At 44.1% G+C, this 15,000-nt stretch overlaps 1 protein-coding gene across 3 annotated transcripts in view; it reads left to right on the forward strand.

The window, feature by feature from the left end:
• The window catches only part of plekha1b (pleckstrin homology domain containing, family A (phosphoinositide binding specific) member 1b), a 15,820-nt gene extending 10,242 nt beyond the window's left edge, over positions 1-5,578 (forward strand). Inside the window, exons 12-13 of one of the 3 annotated variants that reach the window (XM_053685109.1) lie at positions 528-598; positions 3,617-3,973. In XM_053685109.1, coding sequence (XP_053541084.1) covers positions 528-598; positions 3,617-3,830 — 285 coding nt within the window. In that variant the 3' untranslated portion in view covers positions 3,831-3,973. Of the gene's footprint in view, positions 1-527; positions 599-3,616 lie in introns of all 3 variants that reach the window. The other 2 variants (XM_053685110.1, XM_053685108.1) reach the window with 2 other exon arrangements.
• The last annotated feature ends 9,422 nt before the right edge of the window (positions 5,579-15,000 follow it).

A 15,000-nucleotide genomic window follows, 5' to 3' on the forward strand; every position in this document is an offset into this window, starting at 1 on the left:
CAGGATGCGATAACGCCGGGAGGTCCTACGTCCCGAATCACTTTGACACGTCCCCCAGGCCGCTGCCGATCGGGCGTCAGGCGGCGTGGAGGACGTTTGAACTGTATGTAACAGTTCACAGGGACGTGGAAACGGGTTAAAAGCGAGTCTGATCCTCGATTAGAATCATTTACGGAAGTAGCGTCTGTTTTTCTGACGTGCCCCGAGCCGCGTAGGACTCCTCTTCAGTCCCGTATCATTCGGATCGATCGTTTTAACCGTGAACGTACGGGCCAGCGCAGATACGCGAACGCGTGTCAACACGGAAGTATAAACCGGCCCCGGGAACAGTTCCTGAAGCGTCGTCACGTCCATCAACACAACACGGCACAACGATGGAGCGCTTTAAAAGCAGCCAGCAAGCTTATATTTAAATAATTGATGCTTTAGCCCCTTCTCTCTCTCTCTCTCTCTCTCTCTCTCTCTCTCTCTCTCTCTCTCTCTCGTTTTTTTTTCTCCTAATCAAGCTGTGCGCTGTGTTGTTGCAGATGCGTCAGGCCAGAAGGTTCTCGAACCCTTGTATTCCGAGGTATACGTCCCGCAGTGGCGAACGCAGCACGTACGTGTTGAGATCGCAGCCCATCCCCCCCACACCCCCCCCCCCCCCCTGTTTGTTTGCATCCCAGCTCAGCGTGTAACGCAGTAGAGCTTCTGTAGATTTATTAGAATATTCTATTCGTTTTTTTTTAGTTTTCCGCTTCCCTGCCTTTTTTGTTTTTTAACCCACAGAACACATCAAAAGCAAACAAACCGACTAAAATCAGCTCTCATGTCACGCCTGGACGACTTTTCATCCATGACGCCTTTCATACTGCCACTTCCGTTCATCCATCCATCCATCCATCACCCCATCGATCTCACTTCCTCACCCGCATTTCTGCAGCACGGCTCGCGGAGGTGCATCCCGGAGGAAACGGCGAACGGGTCTGCGTCCGCGTGGTTTCCGTCTCACAATAAAATGTCATACACTCGAGAGCCCACTCCTTTTTTTGTTAATGGATTCGTTTCGCGTTTACATTTTACGCTGACGATAAATATAAGGAACGTAGCTACAAGCAGTGATTAAGGGGGCCAGGCACTTTCTGTCCCCACGCCTTGGTGATGGAGGAAGATGAGAAGCTTGTGGGATCGTCAGCACTTGCTCCCAAAGGAGATGTAGTAAATCCCAACGTCACGCCGCTGCCGAGACCCCGCCTCACTTCCTGTTCACACTAGCGCTTCCAAATGAAGTCACGTTTTCTTCCTTTACGTTGAGGTCATGTTGCTAAATATAACGCGAGAAGTAGAATAATAACAGTAATCATCATCATCAGGACCCAGATGTTTCACTGGACTAGAACACAATTCACGGCCGTGTACGTATAAAGGAATATTTACAACATATATATATATATTAATAAGGAATTACGCACACGATCATATTCACGAGAACGCGTCTGTTCTGCATTACGAACGCGTTCTAACGCTAATAGCGTATTCAAATCATGAAATGATTTGGTTCTGGTTAGGAAGAACGATCTCCATGCACCGACACTGGAAACGTGCGATATACGCGTCTTTAGTAATGCGTTATACATTCATAATTCACCATACCCGATACACACGCAGTCCTGACCGAATGTAAACTTCAGCAGCTCGTTTTTCAGGTGAGGGTTGATCTTGTTTTGGGCTTTTTCTCTCTCGCTTCCAGAAATAGAAGGGAGGTTATTCTTCCCCTCATTTTGTTTTGTTTTAATTGACAGATTTAAAAAGGAGGAGAAAAGAAAAAAGGTATGGTTCCTGTTACACGGTGTACGTTGGGTTAAACGCGAGCCTGAGTACGTCACGTTTTAGTAGATGTTTGTTTAGATACGTTGTTTAGTGTTAAGGTGGAAGCGTCACGGTTTTGGAAGCACATTTGTTTGAAGGTTGCTAGTTGTTTTACCCGTGTGTGTGTGTGTGTGTGTGTGTGTTTCCGTGGTTGTGAAACGAGCTTATCTTTTGAGCGGGCTCTGTTTTGACGAGCGCACTGCTGTAGAAAAGCGATAGGATCAGGCGTTTGACGGATATAAACACTCCCTGTGCTACGCTGCGTGGTGTGTGTTGGAGTTTGTTAGACGTGCACAGGCAGGTCCGGTACCGCGTCCGAGCGTTTTTATCCAGCGGCGCGGAGAAGGGTGTTTAGGAGCGGGTCGTGATGTTTGGTGTGTGTAAATGTGCAGGAGCATCTTCCCGTGAATGATCATTCCTCTGTCCTTGTGATCCTCGGCGTTCGTCATCGTTCATCCAGAACATCGCACATCCATTCATTTCAGAACCGTATACGTGATACGGTTTAACACCTGCCGTAACCCTTAATGGCTTTGTGCTAAATACTTGAGCTGCATGTGTGCTGTACCCTCGACGCTCACTCCCACTTCATGTCTGAAAGGCTGATTTTAGCTAATGTCTCCTCTATTTATCTGTGACGTCTGCTGCTGGTTAGCTTTCGCAGAGTAAAATTTCAGGCTGCAGCCGCTACCACTGTTCTTCATGCTGCTACCCGTCTGAGTGCTTATTATTATTATTATTATTATTATTATTATAAGATATGCTGCATATCACTGTTTTAGTAGCTAAAGCTTCCAATGCCACAAAGCTGCCACTCCAAAACCTTCTACTGCTACTGAAGCTGCCGCTCTCAAACCTTCTACTGCTACTGAAGCTGCCGCTCCTAAACCTTCTACTGCTACTGAAGCTGCCGCTCTCAAACCTTCTACTGCTACTGAAGCTGCCACTCCTAAACCTTCTACTGCTACTGAAGCTGCCGCTCCAAAACCTTCTACTGCTACTGAAGCTGCCGCTCCTAAACCTTCTACTGCTACTGAAGCTGCCGCTCCAAAACCTTCTACTGCTACTGAAGCTGCCGCTCCTAAACCTTCTACTGCTACTGAAGCTGCCACTCCTAACCCTTCTACTGCTACTGAAGCTGCCGCTCCAAAACCTTCTACTGCTACTGAAGCTGCCGCTCCAAAACCTTCTACTGCTACTGAAGCTGCCGCTCTCAAACCTTCTACTGCTACTGAAGCTGCCGCTCCAAAACCTTCTACTGCTACTGAAGCTGCCGCTCCAAAACCTTCTACTGCTACTGAAGCTGCCGCTCCAAAACCTTCTACTGCTACTGAAGCTGCCGCTCTCAAACCTTCTACTGCTACTGAAGCTGCCACTCCCAAAGCTTTAACTACCACTAGAGCATCCTCTCCTCAAGCTACGCTGCCGCTACCACTAAAGCTGCCACTGCCACTCCCAAAGCTTCTAATGCCACTAGCACTGCAGTTGCCACTTAACTGTTCTACTGCTTCTACCACTGAAGCTGCCATCCTTAAAGCTTCAACTACTACTAAATGCCTCTTAAGCTTCTGCTGCCACTCCCAAAGCTTGTGCTGCTATTACTACTGATGCTAGCCTGTACTACCATGTCTGAACACACTAGAAATGGTACCATGTGTTTTCTCACTGACTGAATGTTCATTGTGTGTGTGTGTGTGTGTGTGTGTGTGTGTGTGTGTGTGTGTGTGTGTGTGACTTTATTCCCCTTCTGCTCTCACCCTTTCTACAGGAGCGCCGGGAACCCCCCTCCAGCTTTTACTGCAGCGAACAAGGCCCCCCAGTCCCTCGCTCGCCCATCTCCGCCGAGCTCCACTTCTCAGAGTGCCACTTCCCCGCGGGCCATCAGCACGGCGTGGGACGAGCCGGACCTCCGCGGTCTCCTGCGGGGCAGCCCACGCAGCCGCCTGTCGCTCCAGGAGGCTCCCCGCCTTTTTTTCAAGTAAGCAGTAGCGATACGGTCTCGCCCTGGGAGCGGAGGAACAGCGCAGAGGTTTGCCCACCCTCTCTTAACGACTCTGACGATCTGCAAATTACAGAGGTGTGAATATCTACGGCGGTAAAACGGCGACTAAAACGCACGCGCACACCTGAGTCGAGACGAGACGAAGCACAGACTGATTGCCAGAATGACCACGGGTCTGCACGCGCAGGACGACGTGGACGCTGCGATAGACTAGACACAACCTAGCACAACACGCTGGATCTGCCCTAAGGATTATGGGATTCTGTGATTAGTTCCCACTTTCCAGACTCCTCTTGAGGACGGCGGGTTTTCCCACACGTTACTAGTCCGAACGAAAGCGTTTCAGGACTGAAGAATACAAATTTTAAATGAATGAATTGATAGATCTGGGGGTTTGTTTTTTTCCTCTTCACCTGCTTTCTCATGGGGTGCGGTTTGGGTTTCTCCTGTCTCCCGTCATCATGTTTTCTCCCTCTTAAATCAGTGTATTGAATTCCCCGCTCTGTCCCACTGAACTATTTTAAATCCTTTGATCATCCCTTTTTAAAGAAAGTAAACTAGAGAACACTGCTACCTGTAAGATTTCTACAAATTATTTTGAATTTAGAAGACGTAATCGTTATTATATTTGAAGATCTGTATTCACACACTGACTGTAATAGTTATAAGAGTTTTATTTTAGAGCAGAAGCGGTCAGGGAATCGAAACGCGGAGATGTTTCTCTCGTCAGGTTTAGTTGGTGGTGTAGAATCCCGTTACACACACTTGGGGAAACTTATATAGTGAAGATGTCATGTTCTGAGCGCAGAGGTTTTTATTAGTACAGATGTTTTCTTAAAGGAATCTCAGACCTGCCAACCTTCAGGCGTTTTGCGTATTTCTCTCTCTCTCCAGTAAAGCAGCTGAGATGATGAGCCAATCAACATATGAATCTGGAATGATTGACAGTTTTGAACTCTCTGATATTAACTGACTTAACCCATGTAAGCCCCACCCCTTCCCTCATCTCATGTGCTTTTTGTTTTAAATTCCTCGATGAAATAAAATCTATACGTGCGCGTGATTTGGCTAACGTTAGACACGTGTATATAATTAACGTCGCTTAAATATATACGGTAGCCATCTGATTTCTAGATTAGACCAGTGGGATTGGCAGGTCTGGAATTTTAAGGAATGTTGGCGAGCAACCTGTAAGAAGCACTTTTCTTTATGTTGACGTTATGAAATGATGGACTACTTACCCCCAAAAAATGTTATGCTAACAACGAATGAAAGCTACTATATTCTGCTTAGCATATTGTGAATGAAAGCACACTAACTCCACACTAATGTTACTCATTGTTTTTGACGGTGTATTCGTTTAGTAACCTCTCCAACTGCCCAGTACCAACAGTCGAACTTTTTGTTGTTGTTGATGTTGATGTTGATGTTGTTGTGTTGTGAGGATTATTCTTGTAAAAAAAAAAAAAAGAAAAGGAAAAAGTTTTCCCTGATGTTGTATCGTGGAAACGTGACGTCTGTCTCTCTGCATCGCGGTCACGTGTCGACTCGTTCGCCCGTAAACGGCACTGCACGAGTCTGACGCCGTTCTGAGCCGTCTTAAGTGCACACTTTCCTTATGACAGCAAGCTATTTTTGGTTTCTCCAGTTGTGTACCTGACGTTTGTAAATCGTGTGCGTTTATTTATTATGTGAAAGAGTTTGAAGATTAAAACTGACCAATTTTAAGTGCTGCTTGGAGTGTGTTTCGTCTCCCTCTAGAATTTTTATGACAATTCCTTTAAGCACTGAAGACGCCGCGCATAAAGCATCTACTGCCACTATTACTGCTCATAAAGCATCTACTGCCACTATTACTGCTCATAAAGCATCTACTGCCACTATTACTGCTCATAAAGCATCTACTGCTGCTACTACTGCTCATAAAGCATCTACTGCCACTATTACCGCTCATAAAGCTTCTACTGCCACTATTACTGCTCATAAAGCATCTACTGCCACTATTACTGCTCATAAAGCATCTACTGCCACTATTACTGCTCATAAAGCATCTACTGCCACTATTACTGCTCATAAAGCATCTACTGCCACTATTACTGCTCATAAAGCATCTACTGACGCTATTACTGCTCATAAAGCATCTACTGCCACTGTTACTGCTCATAAAGCATCTACTGCCACTATTACTGCTCATAAAGCATCTACTGCCACTATTACTGCTCATAAAGCATCTACTGCCACTATTACTGCTCATAAAGCATCTACTGCCACTATTACTGCTCATAAAGCATCTACTGCTGCTACTACTGCTCATAAAGCATCTACTGCCACTATTACTGCTCATAAAGCATCTACTGCTGCTACTACTGCTCATAAAGTCTCTACTGCCACTATTACTGCTCATAAAGCATCTACTGCCACTATTACTGCTCATAAAGCATCCACTGCCACTATTACTGCTCATAAAGCTTCTACTGCCACTATTACTGCTCATAAAGCATCTACTGCCGCTATTACTGTTCATAAAGCATCTACTGCCACTATTACTGCTCATAAAGCTTCTACTGCCACTATTACTGCTCATAAAGCATCTACTGCCGCTATTACTGTTCATAAAGTCTCTACTGCTGCTACTACTGCTCATAAAGCATCTACTGCCACTATTACTGTTCATAAAGTCTCTACTGCTGCTACTACTGCTCATAAAGTCTCTACTGCCACTATTACTGCTCATAAAGCATCTACTGCCACTATTACTGCTCATAAAGCATCTACTGCCACTATTACCGCTCATAAAGCATCTACTGCCACTATTACTGCTCATAAAGCTTCTACTGCCACTATTACTGCTCATAAAGCATCTACTGCCGCTATTACTGTTCATAAAGTCTCTACTGCCACTATTACTGCTCATAAAGCATCTACTGCCACTATTACCGCTCATAAAGCATCTACTGCCACTATTACTGCTCATAAAGCTTCTACTGCCACTGTTACTGCTCATAAAGTCTCTACTGCCACTATTACTGCTCATAAAGCATCCACTGCCACTATTACTGCTCATAAAGCATCTACTGCCACTATTACTGCTCATAAAGCTTCTACTGCCACTATTACTGCTCATAAAGCATCCACTGCCACTATTACTGCTCATAAAGCTTCTACTGCCACTATTACTGCTCATAAAGCATCTACTGCCGCTATTACTGTTCATAAAGTCTCTACTGCCACTATTACTGCTCATAAAGCATCTACTGCCACTATTACCGCTCATAAAGCATCTACTGCCACTATTACTGCTCATAAAGCTTCTACTGCCACTGTTACTGCTCATAAAGTCTCTACTGCCACTATTACTGCTCATAAAGCATCCACTGCCACTATTACTGCTCATAAAGCATCTACTGCCACTATTACTGCTCATAAAGTCTCTACTGCCACTATTACTGCTCATAAAGCATCTACTGCCACTATTACTGCTCATAAAGCATCTATTGCCGCTACTACTGCTCATAAAGTCTCTACTGCTGCTACTACTGCTCATAAAGTCTCTACTGCCGCTATTACTGCTCATAAAGCATCTACTGCCACTATTACTGCTCATAAAGCATCTACTGCCACTATTACTGCTCATAAAGCATCTACTGCCACTATTACTGCTCATAAAGCATCTACTGCCACTATTACCGCTCATAAAGCATCTACTGCTGCTACTACTGCTCATAAAGCATCTACTGCCGCTATTACTGCTCATAAAGCATCTACTGCTGCTACTACTGCTCATAAAGCATCTACTGCCACTATTACTGCTCATAAAGCATCTACTGCTGCTACTACTGCTCATAAAGTCTCTACTGCCACTATTACTGCTCATACAGCATCTACTGCCACTATTACTGCTCATAAAGTCTCTACTGCCACTATTACTGCTCATAAAGCATCTACTGCCACTATTACTGCTCATAAAGCATCTACTGCCGCTACTACTGCTCATAAAGTCTCTACTGCTGCTACTACTGCTCATAAAGTCTCTACTGCCACTATTACTGCTCATAAAGCATCTACTGCCACTATTACTGCTCATAAAGCATCCACTGCCACTATTACCGCTCATAAAGCATCTACTGCCACTATTACTGCTCATAAAGTCTCTACTGCCACTATTACTGCTCATAAAGCATCCACTGCCACTATTACTGCTCATAAAGCATCTACTGCCACTATTACTGCTCATAAAGTCTCTACTGCCGCTATTACTGCTCATAAAGCATCTACTGCCACTATTACTGCTCATAAAGCATCTACTGCCGCTACTACTGCTCATAAAGTCTCTACTGCTGCTACTACTGCTCATAAAGTCTCTACTGCCGCTATTACTGCTCATAAAGCATCTACTGCCACTATTACTGCTCATAAAGCATCCACTGCCACTATTACCGCTCATAAAGCATCTACTGCCACTATTACTGCTCATAAAGTCTCTACTGCCACTATTACTGCTCATAAAGCATCCACTGCCACTATTACTGCTCATAAAGCATCTACTGCCACTATTACTGCTCATAAAGCATCTACTGCCACTATTACTGCTCATAAAGCATCCACTGCCACTATTACCGCTCATAAAGCATCTACTGCCACTATTACTGCTCATAAAGTCTCTACTGCCACTATTACTGCTCATAAAGCATCCACTGCCACTATTACTGCTCATAAAGCATCTACTGCCACTATTACTGCTCATAAAGTCTCTACTGCCGCTATTACTGCTCATAAAGCATCTACTGCCACTATTACTGCTCATAAAGCATCTACTGCCGCTACTACTGCTCATAAAGTCTCTACTGCTGCTACTACTGCTCATAAAGTCTCTACTGCCGCTATTACTGCTCATAAAGCATCTACTGCCACTATTACTGCTCATAAAGCATCCACTGCCACTATTACCGCTCATAAAGCATCTACTGCCACTATTACTGCTCATAAAGTCTCTACTGCCACTATTACTGCTCATAAAGCATCCACTGCCACTATTACTGCTCATAAAGCATCTACTGCCACTATTACTGCTCATAAAGCATCTACTGCCACTATTACTGCTCATAAAGCATCTACTGCTGCTACTACTGCTCATAAAGCTTCTACTGCCACTATTACTGCTCATAAAGCTTCTACTGCCACTATTACTGCTCATAAAGCATCTACTGCCGCTACTACTGCTCATAAAGCATCTACTGCCACTATTACTGCTCATAAAGCATCTACTGCTGCTACTACTGCTCATAAAGCATCTACTGCTGCTACTACTGCTCATAAAGCTTCTACTGTCACTATTACTGCTCATAAAGTCTCTACTGCTGCTACTACTGCTCATAAAGTCTCTACTGCCACTATTACTGCTCATAAAGCATCCACTGCCACTATTACTGCTCATAAAGCATCTACTGCCACTATTACTGCTCATAAAGCATCTACTGCCACTATTACTGCTCATAAAGCATCTACTGCTGCTACTACTGCTCATAAAGCTTCTACTGCCACTATTACTGCTCATAAAGCTTCTACTGCCACTATTACTGCTCATAAAGCATCTACTGCTGCTACTACTGCTCATAAAGCATCTACTGCCGCTATTACTGCTCATAAAGCATCTACTGCTGCTACTACTGCTCATAAAGCATCTACTGCCACTATTACTGCTCATAAAGCATCTACTGCCACTATTACTGCTCATAAAGCATCTACTGCCACTATTACTGCTCATAAAGCTTCTACTGTCACTATTACTGCTCATAAAGCTTCTACTGTCACTATTACTGCTCATAAAGCATCTACTGCCACTATTACTGCTCATAAAGCTTCTACTGCCGCTATTACTGCTCATAAAGCATCTACTGCCACTATTACCGCTCATAAAGCATCTACTGCCACTATTACTGCTCATAAAGCATCTACTGCTGCTACTACTGCTCATAAAGTCTCTACTGCCACTATTACTGCTCATAAAGCATCCACTGCCACTATTACTGCTCATAAAGCATCTACTGCCACTATTACTGCTCATAAAGCATCTACTGCCACTATTACTGCTCATAAAGCATCTACTGCTGCTATTACTGCTCATAAAGTCTCTACTGCCACTATTACTGCTCATAAAGCATCTACTGCCACTATTACTGCTCATAAAGCTTCTACTGCCACTATTACTGCTCATAAAGCTTCTACTGCCACTATTACTGCTCATAAAGCATCTACTGCTGCTACTACTGCTCATAAAGCATCTACTGCCACTATTACTGCTCATAAAGCTTCTACTGCCACTATTACTGCTCATAAAGCATCTACTGCTGCTACTACTGCTCATAAAGCATCTACTGCCACTATTACTGCTCATAAAGCATCTACTGCCGCTACTACTGCTCATAAAGCATCTACTGCCACTATTACTGCTCATAAAGCATCTACTGCCACTATTACTGCTCATAAAGCTTCTACTGCCGCTATTACTGCTCATAAAGCATCTACTGCCACTATTACCGCTCATAAAGCTTCTACTGCCACTATTACTGCTCATAAAGCATCTACTGCTGCTACTACTGCTCATAAAGCATCTACTGCCACTATTACTGCTCATAAAGCATCTACTGCCACTATTACTGCTCATAAAGCTTCTACTGCCGCTATTACTGCTCATAAAGCATCTACTGCCACTATTACCGCTCATAAAGCATCTACTGCCACTATTACCGCTCATAAAGCTTCTACTGCCACTATTACTGCTCATAAAGCTTCTACTGCCACTATTACTGTTCATAAAGTCTCTACTGCCACTATTACTGCTCATAAAGCTTCTACTGCCACTATTACTGCTCATAAAGCTTCTACTGCCACTATTACCGCTCATAAAGCTTCTACTGCCACTATTACCGCTCATAAAGCTTCTACTGCCACTATTACAGCTCATAAAGCATCTACTGCCACTATTACCGCTCATAAAGCATCTACTGCCACTATTACCGCTCATAAAGCATCTACTGCCACTATTACCGCTCATAAAGCATCTACTGCCACTATTACTGCTCATAAAGCATCTACTGCCACTATTACCGCTCATAAAGTCTCTACTGCCACTATTACCGCTCATAAAGTCTCTACTGCCACTATTACCGCTCATAAAGTCTCTACTGCCACTATTACTGTTCATAAAGCTTCTACTGCCGCTACTACTGCTCATAAAGCATCTACTGCCACTATTACTGCTCATAAAGCTTCTACTGCCACTATTACTGTTCATAAAGTCTCTACTGCCACTATTACCGTTCATAAAGCTTCTACTGCCACTATTACAGCTCATAAAGCATCTACTGCCACTATTACCGCTCATAAAGCTTCTACTGCCACTATTACCGCTCATAAAGCTTCTACTGCCACTATTACCGCTCATAAAGCATCTACTGCCACTATTACCGCTCATAAAGTCTCTACTGCCACTATTACTGTTCATAAAGCTTCTACTGCCGCTATTACTGTTCATAAAGCTTCTACTGCCACTATTACTGTTCATAAAGCTTCTACTGCCACTATTACTGCTCATAAAGCTTCTACTGCCACTATTACTGCTCATAAAGCTTCTACTGCCACTATTACTGCTCATAAAGCTTCTACTGCCGCTATTACTGCTCATAAAGCATCTACTGCCGCTATTACCGCTCATAAAGCTTCTACATGCCACTATTACCGCTCATAAAGCTTCTACATGCCACTATTACCGCTCATAAAGCTTCTACATGCCACTATTACCGCTCATAAAGCTTCTACATGCCACTATTACTGCTCATAAAGCTTCTACATGCCGCTATTACTGCTCATAAAGCTTCTACTGCCACTATTACTGCTCATAAAGCTTCTACTGTCACTATTACTGCTCATAAAGCATCTACTGCCACTATTACTGCTCATAAAGCTTCTACTGCCGCTATTACTGCTCATAAAGCATCTACTGCCGCTATTACTGCTCATAAAGCATCTACTGCCGCTATTACTGCTCATAAAGCATCTACTGCCGCTATTACTGCTCATAAAGCATCTACTGCTGCTACTACTGCTCATAAAGCTTCTACTGCCACTATTACTGCTCATAAAGCTTCTACATGCCAGGACCAGTGACGCTGCCACTCTAAAGTGTCTACTGGCACTATTGGTATGTTTGGCAGACACCAAACACATGACCTACACTTGAAAACACATTTCATACCTCAGGGCGGTCAGGAATCTATCCTTAATGCTATCATCATGTCCTCAGAACGAGATCTTCTACAGCATCTACAGGAAAGTTTAGATGGACACGTGTTTCAACTCTGCATCGCGGCCAGCTTCTGTCTGTTTAGTGTCTTTGGAATTCAAGTATGACGCCAGGCCTCATGGGTAATGTACTGTCAGAGCATGTTATGACGTGCACATGCTGCTCTCTGCTGATCATTGGTCCTGTTTACCAATACTCCAGAGCAGAGTACCCCTCGCCGCAGAACCGACCGCAGTCCTGGGCGGAGTTGAACCCAGAGCTGGTTAGGGTTTGTTTGGTGTACAGTGTCTTGTGGGTTAAGGGTTAGACTTCTAGGAGAAATTGAAGCTCAGCTAGCTCCACCCCGGACTTATGGTTCTGCACCGACGACTCTCTCACAAGACCGGAGAACTTACTTTTCATGCTGAGCCATGTTCCTCAGAACACAGTGTAGTTAAACAACTTCAGCTTCAAATAGAAAGTCTATTTCTGAAAACTTTGAACTTTACTCCAATGCCACTCTGGATGGATTTGGGGCAAAAGAGACCACAAGGGCTTCATCTTGCTATTCAGCACAGCTGAGAGTGAACGTAGGCTTGGACATGTCCTGCAGCGCTGTGATCTATGATCAGCCCTCAGTGTCAAGTCTGAACTGAACTCATCAAAAGATTTCCAACATAGAATATACAAAAAGAAAAGGTCGTCCTCGATCAGCACCTTCTGCTAACTACTCATTCATCCGCTTTTCCTCTTTATTCACACTCCGCCGCAGTCACCGTTGCCTTCGCATGGACTAAAATTCAAATTGGAGCTAAAATCAAACACGGGTCTCGAGTGGAAACGTCCGGAAACATTGTATGGTGGTTGTAGTGTACACAACGTTTCCTGTTATCTTTCCAAAATGAAAAAAAAACCCCGAATGAATAAATACATGGACGCTCGTTGTTTTTGTGAAAAGGATCTGTGAAATCAATGTTTTTTAAAAAATGTTTCTTAATACCTCGAGTGATGTGTTCACCGTGTACGTACCCACTCATTGGTAAACTGATAAACTCTTTGGGCCTGGTTATCAGGGCTCAGGTGCAGATGATGATGGTGCGGATCCATCCTGATGCCGTCCCGGATCCTGCGTCTCTCCTGGAGCTTTGGTGCGTCCTGCTGGTGGACGGTAATCATTGCAGCTCCATCACTGCCAAGCCTGGAGGCTCAAGCAGACTTAATTGTTTAACGAACTCCATATGGGTCTGGATTTGAGTGTTCTTTTACGGGCCATTCCTGGAATAGTTGGCAGTGTGGTATTAAGATGCGTAAACTCTGCCAGAGTACTGCTGCTCCCTAGGCATCTCCGCACCTTACACAACAGACCATGTCAGAACTTCACTTGCTTTAATTTCCTACTGCAATTAAGTGGTTTTTATATATATATATATATATATATATATATATATATATATATATATATATATATATACGCTATTTAGCCGTCTCCATTATAAACGTATCTTCATGATAGTACCAATAGATCAGGGATTAAGAGTACTATCAAACTAAAACCATGTCACCTGTCCAGGGTTCCTGGTTTAATCCTGAGCTGCAGAGTTTCACGCCTTTTCGCCAAGTCTGTATGGGTTTGCTCTGGGTTCTCCAGGTTTCTCCCAAAAATGTAGGCGAATGGGTGACTGATAGGTTACGGATCCACCAGGACCCTGTGAAGATGAAGGAATAAAACTAATAAAAGGGGTCAGCAGGATGAGTACAAGTTCTCGTGTACATGTTTAAGGAAGGCTTGGTTTGAAGACTCGGGTAGTCAGGGGAAGTTCATTCCAGCACCACGTTGCCAGTACGGACATGTTTGCTCAGGTCGAGCCGTGCCAGAGGCACAAGGGAAACTTTTATCAATCCAGATGATTCAGAGAAAGCAAGGCCAACCGAAAGGCCTAAAGCATTGGTATAGATCAACACAAACAGTCAACTACGTCAGTCCTCGGTACCTACAGTCTTCACGTACGGGCTCCTACGCTGCTGCAGTACTACAAAACATATTGTAGAAGAGTACTGCAGGATATTTCTGGCTGCTACAGCTGTTTTTATTCAAAGCCCTTTGGATTTTGGCAGAAGAGGACACGAGGGAGGACGGTGACTCAGATGTCCTGGCCACTAGTTCAGAAAGTTGGGGGTGGTGGTTTTCTGGGAAAGCTGCCCTGTGTTCGAGTCCAGCTTTTCCTCAGTCACGTCGTAAACTGAGAGAAGATGGAGAAAAGAGCCGTAAACATCAAATACTCTGACAAAGCGTTCTCTCGGAGGAACAAACGATGCCTTCGTTCTACGGAAGTAACGAGAGATTTCTACTTTGATTCATTTGTTCATCTTCAGGAAGAGCTCTACACTGGTCATGGTGACCGTGGATCTCGAGAACATCCATCCATCTGTCCATCTAATCCTTCCAATCCCATCCATCCATCTATCTATCCATCCATCCCTTCCATCTACCAATACCTTCCATTAATCCGTGTATTATTCATCCAATCCAATCCATCCATCAAAACTTCATCTATTTATTCATCTGTCCATCTATCCACCTATCAATTCCTTCCATCAATCAATTCATCTTTCCATCCAATCTTTCCAATCTCTTCCATATATCCATCTACCAAAACCTTCCATCCATCCATCCATCTGTCCATGTGTTCGGTTGTGTTGAGGTGTGATATGTGCAGGTGTTCGCAGTGTGTGTCCTCATCAAACCATTCAGTGATCCCTCATGCCCTGTGGATGGGGGCGGAGTCATCCTGTTAGATATATAAACGTATCAAACCATGCAAACCAAAAAGAACGCAGTTCTCCTTTCCTTCGTCACCCGTTTGTGGAG

The sequence above is a fragment of the Ictalurus punctatus genome, chromosome 13 (assembly GCF_001660625.3).
Source record: "Ictalurus punctatus breed USDA103 chromosome 13, Coco_2.0, whole genome shotgun sequence".
Taxonomy (NCBI): domain Eukaryota; kingdom Metazoa; phylum Chordata; class Actinopteri; order Siluriformes; family Ictaluridae; genus Ictalurus; species Ictalurus punctatus.